The 22255-nt window shown below is 36.0% G+C and overlaps 1 protein-coding gene across 1 annotated transcript in view; it reads right to left on the reverse strand.

Annotated features, from left to right (window-relative positions):
* The window catches only part of SMC6 (structural maintenance of chromosomes 6), a 76810-nt gene that overhangs the window by 25031 nt on the left and 29524 nt on the right, over positions 1–22255 (reverse strand). The window contains 13 exon segments of the mRNA XM_021697792.1: positions 2525–2695; positions 3755–3835; positions 4988–5123; positions 10939–11099; positions 12291–12405; positions 15496–15700; positions 16797–16975; positions 17371–17495; positions 17497–17536; positions 17715–17803; positions 18080–18226; positions 21260–21358; positions 21458–21577. Of these exon segments, the coding sequence (XP_021553467.1) occupies positions 2525–2695; positions 3755–3835; positions 4988–5123; positions 10939–11099; positions 12291–12405; positions 15496–15700; positions 16797–16975; positions 17371–17495; positions 17497–17536; positions 17715–17803; positions 18080–18226; positions 21260–21358; positions 21458–21577 (1668 nt within the window).

Below are 22255 nucleotides of genomic sequence, written 5' to 3' on the forward strand. Positions count from 1 at the left end.
CTGATGTGGCCCTAAACCTGTAGCATTTCTAACCTTTAAGAAGTTACAGCCTTTAAAAAGCAAGCTGGGATGGTAGAAGGAACATAATCACTACAAAATGTTATTCTCTTGGATGTCTAAGGCAACCAGCGTTACTCAGCAACATTAGATAAACTGCTACAGTATTATCACTGCCACTTGTTTCATATAAACCTGTATCAATTATGAGGTTTTAAAAAACTATAAAACATTACCTTGGAATTTTTAAAAGCACAGTCACCCTTGATCCAAACAAATTCTCTATATTAGAAACTGAGAGGCCTTCCTACTCTAATAATGTAGACCATCTCTCTTTGTAGGCTCAATGTGGGTCACGTTCCCCCAACAACAAATTTAACTTGCAACTAAAACTAAAGCATTAAATTTGCAATATAAATCAAAACAAACTGGTCAAAGTGAGAAAAATATTCCCCATACCAAAATTTCAATGACTATATATCTGAACAGAGTACTTTACCCCTCATCACCCCTAACACAACATGAACAACTGTCCTAAAAGCAAACAGATTACATCTTAAACCTGCTAGTACATCATGATGACAGTGTCTCAGGAATTAAATTATTTTGTTAGCCCGTTGGTCCTGCCGTATAGCGTGACATGACATTGGGGAGGAAAAGCCTCTGGGCTACTGGCTGACTGCAAGGAACTTCACTGAAGGACTCGCCTCCTGGCTTTCAGTTATTTGCAGCCAAGGCAAAGAGCTAAGATCAAGAATCCTTACTGCCTTCTGCCGGTATTTTCTGCTCTTATACTTATTCACACTCCCAATTCCAGGAGTTGTGTTAGCCTAGAGGTCCCTAAAAGAACAGAACAGAGCTTACTCTTCATCATTTCCTGTTTTGAATTTTAAATTGTCTGGGATGAATAATTTAGGTGCTGATCTTTCCTTTCCTATACTGTTTTAATGTACTTCATCATTTTGATTTTAAGTCACCCTGTTCCATCCCTTACCCATTTAAAATATTTTTTTAATCCTACCTTTGTTGTGACTTCACTTCTCTAATTCCTGAGTCCTGAATTCTACCTTGCCTATTCCTGACGATTTTTAAAACTTATCTTACTCTGTCTTATTTTGTTTTCTTTTTAAAAAACTAATTTTGCCTTTTTTTAGACTTTTTGCCTTTTTCTTATTTCCTGTAGCAAATGCCTTCTTAATTATTTTCCTCAATATTATCTTTAATACATTTTCCTTCCTCACAATTTTAATATTTAAACTTTATATTCTTTGGGGTGCTTGGGTGGCTCAGTCAGTTAAGCATCTGCCTTCGGCTCAGGTCATGATCCCAGGGTCCTGGGATCGAGCCCCACGTTGGGCTCCCTGCTCAGCGGGAAGCCTGCTGCACCCCCCCTCCCCACTCATGTGGTCTCTCTCTGTCAAATAAATAAATAAATAAATAAAATCTTAAAAAAAAATAAACTTTATATTCTTCTTGATCATATAACTTATCCGTCTGTTTTCGCATTTTTTATTCTTATCGCGAAGAGAAAAGAGTTCAGCTGCCCTGGGTTGTAAAGTCAGGCGGGAGCCCAGCCCCGGACAGCCGCTCCACAGAGACCACAGCAAACCGTTTTTCCAGGCAGGACGTCTGGTACCTTCCTTTCATATTCTCCCAACTCTGTAAGTTAGGTTTTCTAAAATTTTCAATGGACACAAGTATAGTAAAAGTTATAGGCACAATTCTTTTAACCTATTAAAATACCTAAATCCATTTTGATTCAAAGGGGGTAGTTTTCCTTAAAAAAAAAAGGGGGGGGGGTATGTTGAAATCGTATCATCAACATACCCCTCTCAGAGTCTTAAAATATACTATTCATTCTTCTCAGAGTCTTATAAATAAAATTTAAAGTTCTGAGAATTGAACTATGCATAAAAATGATGATGATAATTAGTTATTGATAACTAAGCTAATAAACAACACAGGGAAATGTACACCATTTAATTGTTAAATAATTTTATTTTCTCAATTTGGTTTCAAAAAGCATTTGTTTAAAAAAAAAAGCCAGTTTAATTCAGGCTGGAACATTAACAGAGATATATCAATAAATAAGAATTCAGTGGTACTTTATTTCAAGTTGGCTTTTATATCTAATATATAACTCTATTTTTATATAACTAATCCCTGAATTACTGAAGGAAAGCAAGGAGGGACAAGAGAATAGGTGAGCAAAGAAACAGAACAGACGGACAAGAAAATATCCCTGCTTCTGGTTCTAAAAAAAAGAAGAAGAAAATCACAAAATAAAGAGGGAACAAAAGCTGTAATCTTCTGGGGGAAACAATTTGGCAATTTGTGGTCCTAAAGACATGAACAGAAGTGTTTAATTCTAATTGACCTACTGATGAAAATTTGGTTTATATCCCATTTTATGTGGTTATATTTACATTTGACCATAACTTCTATTAGAGAAATATCTACCAAGTAAAGCATGGATATACAACTGAAACATAAAATACACATATAACAGAATAACAATAACATATACCTTAAGTGGATCTGCTAGGTCTGAAAGCTGATTAATTTTCTGTTTAATTGCATCATACTTGTTTTCTGCTTCTATTTTCAGACTTTTAAGATGTTCCATATTTCCTTTTTGTTGTTCCATATTTTTCTCAACCATTTTCATTTTGATTTTATTTTCTTGGGCTTCGTCTTCCTGGTTACATTTACAGAGCATATGGAGTTAATTAAAATACTTAAGTTATGAAATAGAAAAACTGTGAAATTCTGAGAGGAGACACTACAGATTCTAGGCAATCTGATGAAAGACAAATACAAAGAACACTAGCATATTTTCATACTCTTAGTGGTAAATCAGGAAGTAGAAGAAAATGATTCAACAAAAAGACTGACATTTGGGAGATAAGTTAAACTGTACTGTGCTTGAGGTCATAATCAAATGGAAGAACTTTTATCTAGTTACTCTTTCTTTCAAAATGCAGTGTATTTAACTAGCGCCAGCCAATATGTTGGATGCTGAGTAAACAAAGATGACCAAGACATAATCCATACCTTCAAGAAATCTATGGAATTAAGGCAGAAAAATAAACAGTGAAGAACAAGATTACTAATAAAAAATGAAGACAAATTATCATTCACGTAAAGCTCCAACAGACTTTATCTATCTTGCTCACTGTGATATCCCCAGCACTTAATATGGTGCCTGGTGCAGAGTGGATACTTAATAAATACTTAATTATTTTAACCAGACCCCAATCTACCTAATGCACTGCTTACTGTAACTCAGAGAAGTTAAGCTGAATGTAATAAACAGTTCCTTGAAAAAAAAAAGAGTAACAAATGTGTGATAAATTAAAATGCAAACCAGTTTCTTGGGGAAAAAAAACCCCAACAATGCAGAGACCAGCTAAACTGACTAAAAGATATCCATTAATATTAACACTGATTAACTGTGAAATATACTATGCTAGGCTGTTTGGTTTGAAAGGCCACTTGTTAGAAGCACACTGTTTTAAGCTTTTTTTATTACATGTAGTAGAAGACAAAATCAATTATTATGCATGCACGTTACATATACAAAACATTAAGGAACCTGAATGCCACGTAGTTTCTACCTTATATGCAAATGAAGACAGCAACCATAAAAAGTAGCTCCAATTAAAAGGATTTAAAAAAGGCTGAGAGTAGATGCTGTTAACCTAAATGACTGTTGTGTCCTTTAACATTACATTTAAACTGAGGAAAAGAATCTTACCAACGTTGCAATATCTACAGACTGGTGTTCTTCTATATTCTCAAGTTCCCGAATTTCAGAAATACTTTCTGTTATTTTTACCTGAAAGAAAAGTATTTCAATTTTAGTAACATAAAATAAATTAAGGGGGTGCCTGGCTGGCTCAGTCAGTAGAGCATGTGACTCTTGATCTCAGGGCTCTGAGTTCGAGCCCCATGTTGGGTGTAGAGATTAGTTAAAAAAAGAAAATCTTTAATAAATAAATAAATAAATAAATAAATGAATAAATAAATAAAATTAAAAACATAACAAAACCCCAGAATGTATTTGGCGCCTTCTAAGAAACTCTTCATTGCACTTAATCCACAAAGTTCTTACTCTGCTTTTGTTACAGAGGGTTCTGTAGCTAATGAAAAGAGACCACAGTAGTATTAAATGACCAAAAGGAAGTTGTATATAAAGTCTGCAGTGATCACCCTTATTTCTAATCCACAAACATGGAAAAAAAGATGGAAGAACTCCATCTTAGCATTTAAAATGATGACAATGTTGAATCCATTAAGTAAATCCTTTTCTGAAACACTCAGATTGAGGTTATGGCAAGATTACTCCAATGCAGGGCTTCAACAAAGTACAACCCAAGCAGCAACCCTCCCCAGGGGCTTCTGAGACTCTTTCAAGGGGTCATGAGGTCAAAACTATTTTCATAAAAACACTAGGACATTATGCAACCTTTTTACTATTTACAAAAATATAAAAATGTCAATTTTCTCACGGAATATTTTTGGTTTTGGAAAAACATAGCTATTTTCCATTAAAATGTTATTTTTGTTAACACATGAGTTTTTGTTAAGTGAACCAATAAATATTCTTAAAGTTTGTTTCAATCTTTTAGATTTATTTGAGAGAGAGAAAGAGCGAGCGAGCGCGTGCGAGCATGAGTGGGATGAAGGGCAGAGGGAGAAGACTCCCCACTGAGTTGGGAAACCTCAATGCGGGGCTCGATCCCATGACCCTGAGATCATGACCTGAGCCAAAGGCAGCCACTTAACCAACTGAGCCACTCAGGCGCCCCTTAATTTTTAATAATTATGTTAAAACCACATAAATGAAAGCTCTTTTAAGACTGTAGAGGGTCTTGAGGCCAAAATACTTGAGAACTGCTCCTCTAAAACTACATGAATGGTAGGATCTTAAAAATAACTTGTAAGTAGGTAAGTTGAGAAAAACAAAGGGACTTTTTTTTTTTTTTACCTTTAACTCTCTATAATGTATTTGGCGCCTTCTAAGAAACTCTTCATTGTGCTTAATATCCTTTTCAAGGGCAGACAAATGTTGCTGAAGATTTAATATCTGGGCCTTCTTATTTTCAACTTCATTCTCCAAGTCACTGGACAGAGAGGAGAGGATTAAAAAACACCTTAAATCTGTTTCTGAAAATCACAAATATTTTAGGTCTTTACAAAGAAGAGCTTATTTGTGATAGCTTATTTGCAAAACTCTATCTAGTTAGACCAGTTCTATATTCCTACCAAGTTATCAATAACATGAAAATATAGACATTTCAGAAGACATCTAAACTGGAGTCATATTTTACGCATTTCATTAAGAAATATTTATGATTTTTTTAAAAAGATTTTATTTATTTATTTGACAGAGACACATCAAGAGAGGGAATACAAGCAGGGGAGTGGGAGGGGGAACACAAGCAGGGGAGTGGGAGAGGGAGAAGCAGGCTTCCCACAGAGCAGGGAGCCCAATGCAGGGCTTGATCCCAGGACCCCGAGAACATGACCCAAGCCGAAGGCAGACGCCCAACTACTGACCACCAAGGCACCCCAATATTTATGATTTCTGTGTGGCAGGCACCATGCACAGTGACAGGCAGAGGTGGAAACAGAAATAAGACATAAAAGAATCAAACAAACAGGGAAAAAACCCAGGAAATAAGCCATAACGTTAAAATGTGAACAGGATACTTTATATCTTACAGAACTACGGGAACATACAAGTGAGTCTGGGACAAGTGACAACTGAACTGTATTCTCTAAAGGTTCCCTCAGCTGGATCAACTATGGGACATGGAAAGACAGACACCAAAGCACAGAGAAGTGAAACAGAGAAACCCGATAGCTCAACATGTGCTGTCATTGGGTAACTGCGGGAGTGGAAGGGATGGAGAGGGGGACAATGAAAAGGGATGGAAGAAAAAGTCAGCAGATGCCAAAGCCATTAAGGGTCTCTGTGACAGGAGTCACTGTCTTCAGAAGTCACCTCTTCTTGCCTCATTGACCCAAGCACCTGTCTCCCAAAGTCATGTGCCTGGTGGGAGAGAACCACTTTTGCAGTTAAAAACTTGTCTCTGTGCCATATTTCAGTAAGATGCATATTTTTGCACATTTTAACATCTCTGAAATCATGTCCCAGTTCATGGTTCAATTAGCAGCATTTTTTCTTTTTTAGTAACAGAGCAGCTTAAATTTGATGAAATACTGTAACTGTGCTACCTTGCCAGAATCCTCAAAATTAGAAAAAACACTCAAAAAATGTCAGCTGAATGAATGATAAACATGAGGAAAGGAGGACAATAGTTGTGGCATTTCTGGTAAAAATGGGGATAGATATAAGAACTTAAGATGGCTCCTCAAGATTTAGTAAGAAATATTTGAATTACTATATATAAATCTATACCCTTATTAACAAATAAATGTAATTGCACTAAAAACAATAAAATATTTACCAAGTAAACAAACTCTGAAACCCAGAGCCTAAACCAAAAATAAAAACCAGTGAAATAAGCACAGACAATATTGTTATACTATTTCCTGAATACTTAGAATAAATTTAAGCAATCAACATAATCTATATAAACAAAACTACTAGACTGTACAACTTCCTTTTCACTGGGTAGGATGAATTCTGTTACACACTTTCTTTTTTTTTTTAATTTTATTTATTTATTTGAGAGAGAGACAGAGATAGCGGCAGAGATAGTGACAGAGAGCACAAGCCTGCTTCTTCCTCTGCTCCCTGCCGAGCAGGGAGCCCGATCTGAGCCAAAGGGAGACGCTTAACTGACTGAGGCACCCAGGCACCCCTGTTACACACTTTCATATAGTGTTCCTCCTTAGTTTTTAATTAATTTTTATACGGAGCAAGAACCTTTGCTACCTAATGAAACAGGTACAACTAAGCTAAGCACGTGTGCGTTGTTTGCGTGGGATGAACACAGGCTCCTGAGCTGCCTATCCAAGTAGTACTCTCCCCAGTCTCCAGCCTTTAGTCTGCTATGTTTGTCTCCACAGCACTTGACCTAGTTAGTATTCATCTATATTCTATGTCCACCTTCTTAATATAAGCTCTGGGATAAGGAATATTTTGCACTTTATTTTGTGCTGTGTCTTGTGCCCAGATCAGGGCCTGGCACATTAAGTACTCATTCAATATCTGTTTTAAAGAACACATGAAAGAATAAATTCAAAAAACACACTTTGGAAAATTACATTAAATATGTTACAGTATTTTGGCAATTAAAAAATCCACAGGTAAACTTTTTTTTCTGATCTTGTATGTAAGCAGTAACTGCACTGGAATTATTCCAAGAGCTACCTTAGACATTTTTCTTGCACCTTATGTGTACTTTCATCATGGGAAACCACACTGGGATAATCAAACCAAGTCAGTACCTGTAGTTAGAACTTAAAACCCTTTGCCTGTTAAGAAGTCACTTTGTTCATTATGAAATTGTGAAATATATTATAAGCTTTTCGCTTAAATTCCAGGGCCGTTTTTCATCAATAGGAATCTGTCAGTGCTGAGTTGAAGAGGGTGTAGAGAAGCACCCTTCATATACTTGCAGTATGAGGGGAAATCGGGGAATCTTTCTGGAGTCATTTAGAAATCACTGTTAAATGGTCAACTTATTCAAAAATAAAATAAAAATGTTAAATTATCTATTTTAATAAATATTAAAGCTCATTTAATATTACACATATCAAAAATGTTAGTAATTGCTTAATATTATTAAATATTTAAAATTGAACCATAAATTATATATTAAAATATCAATTATAGTCCTTTGGCAACAGCTATTAAATAACTTAAAAATTCATATATCCTTTTACTTAGCATTTCTACTATTAAGAATTTAAGCTATGCACACACTTCCAAACTATGCCAAGATCCACATACGTGTGTTCGCTCTGCAGCACTGTTATAAGAGGAAATGGTAAACAACTCCTAGGTCCATCAACAGGGAACTAGTTAAGCAGCATATTGATCTAGCCATACCGAGAGGCAGTTCTAAATGTGCTGACATGGTACGACTGCCAAGATACAACATTGACAGAAAAAAAGCAAGACAGAGAAACCATATGCATACTTATACATAGCACAGTATAGATGAACTTTACACGTAAGTGGAAGAAGCCAGGCACAAAAGGTTGCATATCATTTGTTTCCATTTATATGAAACATCCAGAATAGACTAATCCATAAAGACAAATGCATAAAAGGATTAGTGGTTGCCAGGAGTTGGGGATTGCGGAAGTAATAACGGCTAATGGGTATGGGTTTTTCTTCTGGTGTGATAAAAATGTTCAGGAATTAGCTAACTGTGATGGTTGCACAACCCTGTGAATATAATAAAAATCTCTAAATTGTATGCTTTAAAATAGAGTGAATTTTATAGTATGTGAATTATATCTCAATTTAAAAAGTCACTGTATGGTACAAGGATATAACCTGGGAACACGTATAAGAAACTACTCAACTATTTACTTTTGAAAGAGGGATGAGGGTGTGCCTGGGTGGCTCAGGTCATGATCCCAGGGTCCTGGGATGGAGCCCCGCCTAGGGCTCCCTGCTCAGTGGAGAGCCTGCTTCTCCCTCTCCTCCCCGCCTGTGCTCTCTCTCACTAACTCTCTTTCTCTCAAATAAATAAATGAAATCTTTAACAACAAAAAAGCGATGAGAACAGTTCATTCTGTATACTTTTCTACACTGCGTGAACTTTCTCACTATATGCATATATTCCTTTTAATTATTTTTTTAAATGTCAACAAGGACTATGGAGAAACAGGATTATGAGCTACTTTTGTTTCCCAATTTATACTTTTCTATATTTAAAAAACACTAGTGAATTTTTTCTAAACTTCCAAATATCAGGCAACTATCACACTGGTTCAGGTCAAAACAGATGACACAAAAGTCATCTAAGTATCATTAAAACTTGGTATATTCTCTTTCTTTTCTTTCATTTTTTAAAATTTATTTTTATTTTTTCCAGAAAATCCAGGAATTTTATTCCCTTCAGTGCCTTCATCTCCCTCCTACATTCTTTCAGACTTGGCTTTTTTAGATATTAGCCTTTTTCTCTCTCTTTTTTTAACTGAGGTGTAGTTTACATACAATATTACATTAGTTTCAGGTGTACAACATAGTGATTCAAAATTTATATATTATGAGGTGACCACCACAATAAACTAGCAGCCACTGGTCACCAAAGTCATTAAAATATTAATAACAATTAATATTAATTATATTCCCTACACTGTACATTACATCTCTATGACTTACTTATTTTCCAACTGGAAGTCTGTACCTTTTAATCCCCTTCATCACTTTCAGCCATCCCATCATCCCTCTCCCATTTGGAGAGAGACTGTTCAACCACCAGATTGTTCTCCATATCTATGAGTCGGTTTCTGCTTTATTTTATTTGTTCATTTGTTTTGTTTTTTAGGTTCCACATATAAATGAAATCATACAGTATTTGTCTTTCTCTGTCTGACTGACTCAAATTAACATAATACCCAGAACACCATATTTATAATTAATAAAGTTTATCAATGTGGGAAACAATTTTTTAAAAACCAGTGTTCATCTGGCTTTTAAAACAAAAGATGTGTCCCCTACACATTAATGTGAATCCTGTTAACTAAAAAATGAAACTAAGTATCAACTTGAAACCTTTACTACTAAAATGTTGGAATCAGAGATGCCAACTTGCTACTGGGGTATATTTACAATCTCTTCCAATAGTGCCATACTTCTTTTTTTTGAAGACTCGGGACACAAATACACAAGGCAATTTTTGTTGAAAGGGAAGTGTAAGCAACATAGTGTAATACCACCATGATATTTTTATATATTTGTACTCATGTCTGCTTGAATACCATATAATTTAGTCTTACCACGTTAAGAATTGGGAAGGCTGGATTTAAACGTCATGGCACAATGGACAAAAGCTTACCACTTTACAGGTCAGTTTTACACAGCACATTCACATATTTATCCTCTAAGACTCAGTGTCAATGTAAAATGTGTGCTTTGTGCCATGACACCAAGTTGCTGGTCATTCAACTTTTTTCTGTTGCTAAGTAAGTTTTACCAAACTTTCTGATAACCATTATGGCTACTGGTCTTTACACTGCTCTCAAAGTCACATAAAAATGACTAATCTTATCTGAAAACAAGAGAGATATTTCAATAAAACTCTCATTTCTCTTACATATATAAGTCATTTAGAATACTTTCACTTTTACTCAATTTTCTTAGGTATTTATTTTACTTAAGTTCTAAGTTCTTCTACTGAAGGTCTTGCAGGTCACTAATTTAGTTTCAACCCATTAATTTGTCACCTGAATTCATTTGGTTAGAAAATCATGTTTTTTGGTACCAAAATTCCTTTCTGCAATGCTTGTGAATCTCATTAAATACACTTACTAGTTTTCTGTTCAACTTCTCGCTTTGTCTCCCCTGGCAACTCGATTTTCCTAGATGTGTGCTCTAATTGTGCCGACTGATCTTTTTAGACCAGTGCAACTCAAGATACAGTCGGAGACGGAATATGGAACTTGAGCCAGAATGTAAAGCAGCACACCTATACTCTCACTGAGCGAAGTCAGAACTAAATGATGGGATAGTGATGTAGCTGATGTACATTCTGAGTTCAGCTCCTTTGTCTGCAGATCAGCTGGTCAAGGGAACACACTTTGTGTTCTCAGCACAGAATACTATTGTCAAAGTGATGATGGGAAATAACCATCAACCTAGAATTCTACACCCAGCTAAATGATCTTTTAAGCCCGAATAGATTACTCACAATCCTCCCTTGAAATAACTTACTAATAGAGTAATATGAAGGGAACCAAACCCTATAGGAAGCAGTAGGAATACCACAGTAATGCTACATTGACACTAACCTTATCTCAGAATCCACATCTTTGCTTAGGAATTTAGGTCTTGTATTTTCAGATGAATAGTAACGTCCTGCAAAGACTTGATCACCATCAGCAGTAAAAGCTTCTCTACAATTCTTGGGTGGCTTTTGGGACTGCATTACTGCACGAGCTACAGAATTATTCTAAAAAAATACAGGGGGGAGAAATACATTTTTGAAGTTATGCCATAGCATTTCTGATACACAATTTCAAAATGTTACCTATCATTATTTTAAGATTCAAGTATTTTTATTTAAACATTTAAACATAAGTAAAATAATTCCAAAAAATTAAAGAATTTCAAAAACAACTCTCATGATTCAAAGAATTAAAACTACTGACAGTCTTTAGAACAATATAGTAAGCAAGGGTTTATGACAAACTGATTTTAAGTTCTAATGCTGTTATCCATTAAAATTAAAATTTTAAGTACATTTTCACATGAAAGTGTTTACTTAGATCAGAGTTCACACAAATCTTACTTTTTCTAAATGACTTTAACAGCCTGAAAAGAAAGATGTGAATGAACAGCAAATTGCAATAAAAGATGAGTATACTGAATTACGTGGGGGAAAGCCTAGAAATAAGCCCTAGAAGAAGTAAAATGGGCATCAGGCTTAATGGAGGCCTAGCCAACCTCTGGGGACAGACAAGAGGACTTCATTATTTCCTTTCAAGGATCCTTCTAAAATATGAGTGAGCAAAGCACACAAATAATCACAATATGACCCTGCAACACATACACGGTATATATATTTAAATTACTGATATAATTACTTCTCAGTTTGTTATTGAGAAAAACAAACTGTTTTGATTAGATCTCTGTTTTGAATTTCCTAGTTCCTTCTCAGCAAATTTATGCCAATGATGATCTAACCCAACAAGTACATAAAAATACATAGGTGAAGAGTAAATACTGATTTATTTTACAATACTTTTAAAGTTTTAAGATAAAGAACTCATAAAATATCAAGTAGAGTATTTGCTTAAAAATAGAATAATAATAATACACTTATCTATAAGGGTAAATAAAAAATGGATTTGGCAGACAATTAAGAAAGAATGAATAACAAAAAATTTATAGCATCATTCACCAAAATAATATGTATTTGTGAAATATTTACTGAGGAACAGCCAAAAATATAAAGTTCCTTCAGGCAGTAAATGCATAAACCAACCAGCTCTGTATTATTCTATAGTTTCCTATAAGGTAAAAGTACAGTGGTAAGACATATTAACAACTCCATAATATAGAAGGGGAAGAGGATTTATATAGCCAACCTCAGTTTTGGAAATTTAAAAGTATATAAAATTCAGCAAGCATCTTATCTTACTTTGATCAGAAGCACTGTCTCTATGCTTCTCATGTCAATCAGGCTGTTTGCAACCACTGCATTATCTATTTCTAAAGCTGTCAGGACTGTTGGAAACTCTGGATGATAAGCAGCTCTAGGAGACAAAAATATGTAGGTATTAAAAAATTACATATTAAAAAATATGTAAGTATTATCAAACTTTAATTTTATATACATATCTTTTTAATGTGTGACTATAGGTAAGACAATGGAAAATATCTGATAACATTTGAAAACACCTGTAATAGGTTTATTTTATCTAAATAGCAAACATTTATATTATGTGCTAAGCATTCTAAGAATATTATAAATAATTATCAGCTCATTGAATCCTCATAATAACCATGGGACTGATAATGTTATTCTCTAACTTAAAGGAGTTTGTTCTCAAGACGGGGGAGGCAAACCACTGGCCTAGGATTTAAAGCAGAGAGAAGTCAATGGAGTAGGAAAGTTTAAGGTTCAGGAGAGAGTTGAAATAATTAAAAGAAACAGTCCAACAAACCAGGCAAGAAAGCATGCAATTCAGAGCCTACGTAGAATAAAGAGCTTTGGAGAGCAAGAGCATCTCTTGTGCTGAGCAGGACAGACGTACAGATGCAGACACAGAACTGGGTGGCCAGCATGCCGAGCAGTTCAGCAGCCTGTACTTCAGGGTGAACAAAGCCGTTTTTATAGGAAAGGAAATTATCCCCAGCATCTCCTGGGGAGCTATACACTCCCCCAGGCTCCTCTGATGAGGTTCTCTAATGTGAGCCTAATATACCTGATTCATTCTAATATTCCAAGGGTGTTTTACTATTCTTTTCTAGATTAAAATAACATGCCCAGTTTTAAAATTTAGTGTTTGAACCACAATATATACTGATAAAGTTCTTCACCAAAAATCACCCCTCCAAAATGTCTGCAAAGGCAGGTGAAGTTGAGAGAATATTAAACATACCCGACCTGTCAATATTCTGTCAACACCTAAAAGTAACATCCAACTTCCTCTACTATGCCACCAACTTGAACTTCAGCATAATTCCAAACTACTCTGAAAGGCGAATGCCTGGAGCTGCTCCATTAACCTCTGACTTCCCACTGTCACCACGAGCTACAGCCGTACTGTTCCCGGCTTACCACGCCTGTTCAACCTGCTCTCTCCCTGCATCCAGCACATTTACAGATTTGCTCCCACACCTCACTTTCTTCCCTCTCCAGCCTCATAGCCAATCAATGAACTCCTTTCTCAATTGCGTCCCTCTTCTTCTGTAATAACTACCCATTCTAACAAATCCTACTATAGTATCAGTCCAAGAGTACGTACACATTCTCACCTCAAACCTATTAAAAAGCCAAAAATCCTGCAGCCATGGGCGTTTGAATCCTGAGTGGATGTTGGTTCTGCTTCCTCACTCACTCTCCCCAAACCTACCCAACTCCGAAGGCCCTCATTCTCAGCACACAGATTCACCTATTTCCAAGAAGTGACCTCATGCTGCACAAATGGAGCTCATTCTGCACCCCTTCACAGGATGATACGCTGCTAGCAGACTGGAAATACAACCACTGGGAAACATGGCGTGCCGGCAGGGCGGTGCCAGGCATTGCTACTCATGGGAGTTCGTGCAGCGGGTCACGATGGAGCAGTCCCAACAGCTGTTCAGGACCCGTCCCTGTTCCCCAAAGGACAGTGCTGGTGCAGAAGCCAAGCTCTCCCAGTAATCTCCTAGGGACAGTTTCCAAGGTCCCCATAGGGAAATGCCCAACTGCAAGTCACCATACTGGCTTTCCACCAGCTGTCCAGAGTTTTCTCACTCTAGATGCAACTAGCCTGCCAGGGGGCATCTTTACCATAAGCAATGTTGTCTGATAGCACAACTGAAATTTCACTTTTATCAGGTTTTAGAAATCAGGATTAGAGCCAGAAACTAATGTAGAGTCATATTTTCATGCAGACTGGGAAAAGAGTTTACCCTTAACTCCCAAATCCTTATTTCTAGTCTAAAAGCTCAAAATTGACAATTCCACAACAGGATTTATCCACTTCTGACAAATCCACTTCTTCCTTACACTTCTCCTAAACCAGTTACGAGCACATCTGCTCGGTCCAGAGACCTAGCAGTCATCCTCAATTCTTTCATTCTTTTACATTCAAGTAACAAGTTTTATTTTGTCCTAAATAACGCTTTTATTTTTATTATTTTTTTAAAGATTTATTTGTTTATTTGAGAGAGAGAGAGTGTGTGTGCAAGCAGGGTGAGGGGCAGAGAGAAGGGGAGAGAATCCTAAGCAGAGTCCCTGCTGAGCGTGGAGCCCGACGTGGGGCTCTATCTCATGACCCTGAGACCATAACCTGAGCCAAAACCAAGAGTCAGACACACAACCAGCTGAGCCACCCAGGCGTCCCCTAAATAGCGCTTTAATCTGCCCCTCGCTATCTATGATGCAAATGCTATTTTTTGCAGAATAATTTATGATGCCATGCCACTATGTGTTTTGCACATAGAATTCTATTTGCTTATAAGGCAATTAAACCTTATCTATCACTTGACAAATTCATCAGGTCAGAAGACTTGGTTATTTGTCCTCTTTTCTCCAATTTCTTCGCTAACCTGCCTACTAACATATAATTACTCTCTCATCTGAACTACATCTGCATATTGTGATCCAATTTTATCAAAGCTGACATTCAATTAGAAAATATGTATTATATTTGAAGGTAAAGTGACTAGCCAGTCAGGCAGTTAGAAAGAGGCCAGTTTAAATACTGTGCCCTTGAGAAGGTTTGTTAGGGTCATCAAAGAAAACTACCACAGCTCTTTACGGAATCTGCAAAGCACCTTGAGAGTTGAACTGTGAGTACTGAGTGCCAAAGCTCCTCCTTAGCACCCCCACCCCCACATACCCCTTAATTTGCCGTGGTCTGTATCACCTCCCTCAGTATAATTTCTATGCTGCACCATGTCCCTTCCCCTGTCCTGGCTCCCACAACAGACCTTGTGTAAGGAGCTCAAGGGCAGAGAGCATGTCTTATTTATCTATGTGTCTCCAGTGCCTTGACTGAAGTTAAAGAAGTGGCTTGATGACATTTCATCAATCAGTACTACAGATTTGGTTAATATAAAAATGTCTTAATTCTTTCTGATCTTGTACATGATTAAGCACAACCCGAAACGGCATTTAGCTACCGACACCTCACCTGTGTCTTACATCATACATCTCATTCCGAAACTCAGAAACTATTATCTGTGGCCGGGAGGTCCCTCGTGAATAAAACCTTTCCATCAGTGCCTGAAGAACTCTTTCATCAGCATGATTATGGCAACAATAGGCCTGCAAAAGTCCTTTCAAGCAAGATTCAATAGCCAAAGCAAGTTCAGGGTCACGAAGATGAATGCAAGCTCCTAAAGGTGAGAGAAAATTATTAAAAGGCCCATTAATATTTTGAAATATTAATGTAACTTTCTCCTTATAATAGTTTATAAATGACTCCAAAATATTTTCATATAAAGAAGCTTAAATGACATTACAGATCTTATGTTAACTAAATGGGAGATCCCTACATATCCACTGGATACACGGGGGAGAAAAACCCATCAAATCCTGTGAAAAGAACACCCCACTAACTCCCGTGTAAATCAACAGAGGTTTTTCTATGTAAGTGTATACTCTTCCAGCCTCTGAATGGCATTTTGAAAAGTAAGCCAAAAGGTTTACAGATTCTTTATTATTTTCTGTCAAACTGATTAACACTGGGATTTTAGAAACAGAGAGAAAATGCCTCATCTGTTTAAATGGATCCTGGTATAGAGGTACATATCATTTATATGAGATTTTACCATAACACTTAACACCGTGTGTAATGCTGTACTTACACGGTAATAGAGTACTTTAGCAACAATACATTTATATTGACAGCATCATTTTCACTTAATGATGTTATAGAATTAGAGATAACTCCTCAGGAGAATTCAACAGATTACAAGTATTTTTTAATCTCATGTATATATAGGGATAATTCAATAAACCCAGGTTTTCCACTTGAAAAAAGACTTAGAAACAATGTTGTCCAACCTAAACAGAAGTAAGAAGACAAGTCATTTTATAAAGGTTACACAAAACTCAGGTGGTGGAGCGTTCTGATTATATCACTATCACTGGATTTTCGAACTAATCAATTATATTCAAATTAGTTCATTCATTCATTCATTCATTCAGGAAAAAAATCAGATCAGATTATTCAACTCTATAGTTTTTTTTTTTTTCCTTTTCCTAAGTTTTCTTGCTTTTGGCTCTTTTATGCTTTAAAAATGTAAAAAGGAAATTATAAAGTTTAAAGTGATTTTTATAATTACTTCTTAAAATATGTACAATTAAAATCCACATATAATTACATAGCTCTTTGGTAACAGTTTTAAAACTAGATTCAATAGACCTTTTCCTGAAAATAAAACCTTATTTTTAACATTTCTTATATCCTGACCAAATGGTGACAAATACCTAAAGGGCCCACAGGTTTACAGGTAAAATGCCCACGTCTATAGGCATCATCTATTGCTTCAAGAAGGGCTGGAACGTGAGGGCCAAATCTTTTCAGTCGATCAGTTTTACTATCTTTTAATTCTTTCAGCTGCCTCTGATTATAGCTCAGTGTATGCTTGACATCTAATTCTTCTCTCCTAAAAAATAAAAGCAGAAAAACAGAAGAGATGTGTGATAGTTATATAGAAATATCCAGTCTTTCCCCTCAACACCTGCATACCAGTGAATGACTCAGCTACTCTAAAGACTAAAGGCAGATTTCTTTATTTGAAAATGATTGTGTTAGTAGAGAAAAATAGTCTCAAGTCCTCAAAACTTAGCATGAAAAAAGAAATGATGCCATAGGGATGAGGACTAGAAATCCCAGAAATGGTTCAGCTCTACAAGTGTTGGAAAAGTAATTTTTAAAGATATTTTATTCAGCACAAGAAACCACAACCACAACAAAACATGTTTTCTCTCTTCGTATAAAGAACAAACCACATGATTTTCAAGTCATTGAAAAAGTCATTCTAAGGATGTTGAAACTTACTTAATTCTGATCCGTTCTTCCTTGTCCTTTTCTATGGCTTGCTGAAACTGTTCGATCTCTTGATTGATTGAGCTTTCTTGATCCTGCAAGGCCTTTACTCTCTCTTTTAACCAAGATATTTTTTTTTTGTCTTTCCAATCGTTCAGGTTCCAAAGATTGATCAGTACTAACAGTAAATAATCCAAAATGGAAAATGTTAAGTGAAAAACTGAACACTGAAAAAATACAAAGCAATGTGATAAAATTCCTTTAGAAATAATATGGAAAATATAATACTCCACTTCGCTGAGTTCACTGTATTACAAAAAGAGGTATTCATGAACATAGCAAAGTAACCATCTTACCTTTTCTTTAGTTCTTCAATCCTTTTGCAAAGCTGTTCATCATCTTTCATTAATGCTCTATACTCGTTTAGAGAACGATTATATAAAACCTAACAAAAAATTAGACACAGTTTGGTAAGATAAAAAAAACACATATCCTATTCAAATCCACTTTTGCCAAATCTTCAAATCAGAGGTGAAGTATATGCAAAAATGTATTTTTAAAACAAAGTATATAAATGGTCACATGAAACCATTATTTTTTAAAGTCTGAAAGCAGTACAGATTTCTACCTAATTACAATACCTCTACTTTTAAAAGTAAATGAACACTATTTATATTTGATATACAGTATTTAATATTCCAGGTTGGAAAATTTCTCTCACCTCAGCTTCATTGTAGACCCTTTTCTTAGCAGTAACATCTGTTTTCAATGCCATACATTCTGGTGCTCGTGCATTTGTCTCTTGACTAATCTTTTCCAGTTTATCTTGAATATCTTTGTATTTTTTTTCTGCTTCATTAAGTCTAACCTTTAAGAAAATAACATTGTTGGAGTGCATTTTACCTTTCTTTAACAAACAGAAAAAAATTTTAAATTATATACAGCAAATAACAAATTCAGTTTCACTCTAAATAATCTCAAGACCTCGGGTAAGCAAACATAATTACATAAAACACTATTTTAAAATACAATTTTTTTTTTTTTTAAGATTTTTATTTATTTATTTGAGACAGAGAGAATGAGAGAGACAGAGAGCACATGAGAGGGGGGAGGGTCAGAGGGAGAAGCAGGCTCCCTGCCGAGTAGGGAGCCCGATGCGGGACTCGATCCCGGGACTCCAGGATCATGACCTGAGCCGAAGGCAGTCGCTTAACCAACTGAGCCACCCAGGCGCCCTTAAAATACAATTTTTAATTCCACATTTAGTTATCCAACAAATGTCCTATCTTCTGGGGATACAAAGAGAGAGTAACAATGGTCTGCAGGTAACACAATTAAAGGGAGATAGACAAAATTTAGCAGAAAAACAGATTGCTTAAATTGATCATAGTTTGGATACCATAATGCTTAAGTTGGTTATGTCTATTTGTAATTGTGGAAGCATAGAGAACGAATCTAGAGGTCTGCCAGAAAAAGTCAAGAATGCCTCCTTCAAAGCAAAAGTAGCATTTGAGCTGAGGCTTGAAAGATTAATGCAAATGTACCAGGAGAAAAGCTGGGTAAAGGTGTTAGAGGCAGATGGGAAAGCATGCAGAAAGGCACTAATACTACTTTTGGAAATGAAAATATCTGGAGCTTAAACTGAGAGGGTGGTGGTTGGAGCTGAGCTGGAAGCATGGAAGTGCCCAGAATTCCCTAAGATCAGCTTACAACTTAACCCTCCAGACAACAGGGAGACAAGACATGACCGAATCTGTACATCAAGTCACTTTGGAAGCACAAGCAGGGTGGAGGGAAAATTAAAGCAAACAATTTCAGTGAGGAGTTAACATTCCACAGCAAAATGAATTAGAAACCAAAATGGGGCACTGAGACAACAGGAATGGATTAGAAGAGACAAATATGAGAACTATTTGGATCAGGGATCAGCAAACTTTTTCCAGAAAGAGCCAGATAGTGGAGCTGACACAATTTCTTCACATCCCTTCCACTTAACGGTCATTCTATAATCAATCACCATGCATAATACGGCATGAAAGGTTTTATGTAAGACGTGGGAAGGATACAAATATAAAATAAGATAGTTCTTACCCTCCAGAAATTTACCATTTACTACAGAGAGTGCCCAAATGCTTAAGTAGGGGCAAAGGCCTGCAGAACTAAAGTATCACCCTGCCTGAAGATCCTCCTTTTCCCACTTGAAAAAAAGGTGAACATTATATTACTCAGACTGGATTCCATTTTTATTATTTTTTTTACTTTTCACTTTTTTAAAAAAAATATTTTATTTTGAAGTAATCTCTATACCCAGTGCGGGGCTCAAACTTACAACCCCAAGATCAAAAGTCATATGCTCTACGAACTGAGCCGGCCAGGCACCCCTGGATTCCATTTTTAGACTGGAGATTATCTAAAGAGAAAAATAACTTAAGGTCTTCCACTATGACAAGCTAGGAAATGAGGATGAGGAGAATCTGGTAGGGAAAAAAAAAAATTCCAGCATATTCTCACAGAAATGAAAATCTTAGGTGAGAAAAGGTGGGTGGGGTTGAACTTCCATTTGCTACCTGAAGAGGGAGTAAGAAATTCAGCCTGTTTCTGTTATTTTTACATATTTATTTCTTACTTTTGATGGATTAATAATAACATAACACTTAAAGGGAAGAAAACATATCTGCTTACCTTGAAAAAGCAAGGTGGGGAAGATGACATCCTCTACTATAAACTAAGCTTGGTAGAACAAAATACTAAGAGGTAAGCCATCCACACGGAGTAGGTGGGGCTTCTACAAAAATGAAAGGGCTAGGAGTTCTACTTCTGGCATGACAAAATGCAAGGAATTCTGCATTGCGGGCTACATATCCTTGGGAAATACTAGAAGACCACTCAAGTGCAAATTTTAAACTGGTGAATTATATGGTATATGAATTATATTTCAATAAAGCTATTAAACAAAGAACAAAAATGCAAGTATAAAGAGTGGATTGACTATATGGTAAAAAGGTCCATGTGGACAGCCCTAACAGAAAATTACTGCTTTTACTTACCATTCAACCAACTTCTACCTCTAGACCCAAGTGGAAGACTCTTGAATCTTACATAAATAGCATAGTTTCCATGTGGCTCTTAGATCTCAGGTTGAAATGAACTTTAACAGACCTAACAACTTGTCCTACATGTGTTCCACCTACACGAAATCCTCTGATGGTTCTGGGCTCTAAAACTTCAGTTCCCTGGAAATTCTGATAGCAATCTCTGGGCATTCTGCTCAGTTCTGAAGTGTTATAGTTCACGATACTTAGCTTTCTAAGTGACTATTATTCTAGCACCTCAAGGCTTTTTATGTTGACACTCCTAATGAACAACAGTAAAAGCTTCATGTTGTAGCATCTCTAGTTAATAAGGAAGTACCACTGTCCACATTCTTGAGTTTAGAGTGCTACATTACTGGGCTCAACTGGTTGATCATGTCCAAATAATACTCTTTTTAAAAAAGAGTTGCCGGGGAGCCTGGGTGGCTCAGTTGGTTGGGCATCTGACTCTTGAATTTGACTCAGGTCACGATCTTGGGGTCGTGAGATCGAGCCCTGCATCAGGCTCAATGGTGAGTGCGAAGTCTGCTTGAGATTCTCGCTCCCTCTCCTTCTGCCCCTATTCCTGCTTGTGCTCTACCCCCCCACCACCAGATAAATAAATAAAATCTTAAAAAGAAATAAAATAAAAAAGGGTTGCTATAATAGTACTTGAACAAAAGTTTATGTCAGTTTCATTTGAATAATAAATTCAAACATAGATAAATATATAGGTTGAAACTGCTACTTTTGTAGGTCTTTTAAAATAGTCTAATGTCAGTAATCTCATATGCTTTAACCTACTAAATCTGTATTAAAAAAATAATTACCTGCTGTTCTTCCATCTTCCTGTCAAGTCTAGCAGCACGATCTTCCCCAATTTTGATATTATCTCTGATAGCATTCAACTGTTTTTCAATTTCATTGACCTAAAAAGAAATTAGTGCAAATCATGTATAAGAGTAACTGAAACCAATATTTTCTACATATTAAAAGCATAAGTGAATAAGTAATAAAGTAAAAATTACCACTGCCCAAGCCATTTCATGTTTCAAGTATTCTAAATTAGTCTTCATTGTACTTAAACCAGTAATACTTTGAAAACGTTCTTCTTTCTCCAAACACTGGCGTTTTAGCTCAATAAGTCGCTTGAAAAAAAGAAAAAAGGATACGTTTCTTACTAACACTGAAAAGACAAGAGTTTTTACAAATGTATTTCTTTTGAATGTACTTCCTTAACCAGTACTAAAAAAGATATGCAGGGAAATGACTTAAGGTGAAAATAAAAATATCTTTGGTTCTTTGGTATATTTTTACTAGGTGCAGTTATTTTCTTAATTTCTGCGTTATAAAAAAGGCCAAATATTCTTCAAATGAAGATCAAAGGAATAAAGGGTTTAAGACCTCACAAGTATAGACAAATCACAAAACTCAGTTTCCCATTTCTCTCAACTCCATATCAGATAGACAGACTGGTATGTTCTTCTGGGCAAACTATACCCAGTACTCATTCCAAAGATAATGGAAGACACGGAAGAAATTTATTTCTAAAAGCCAAATAAGTTATAATTATTTATTTATTTACTTATTTATTTTTATTTTTTAAGTAGACTCCACATCCAGTGTAGAGCCCAATGCAGGGCCCAAACTCAGAACCCTGAGACCAAGACCCAGATGAGATTAAGAGTTGGACACCTAACCGACTAAGCCAGGTGCCCCAAGTTATAATTTTTTAAATCTAAGTTCTCCCTAGTAATAAATAAAATCATCAGGGGCACCTGGCTGGCCCAGTCAGTTAAGCCTCCGACTCTTGATCTTGGCTCAGG

The sequence above is a fragment of the Neomonachus schauinslandi genome, chromosome 10 (assembly GCF_002201575.2).
Source record: "Neomonachus schauinslandi chromosome 10, ASM220157v2, whole genome shotgun sequence".
Lineage (NCBI taxonomy): Eukaryota > Metazoa > Chordata > Mammalia > Carnivora > Phocidae > Neomonachus > Neomonachus schauinslandi.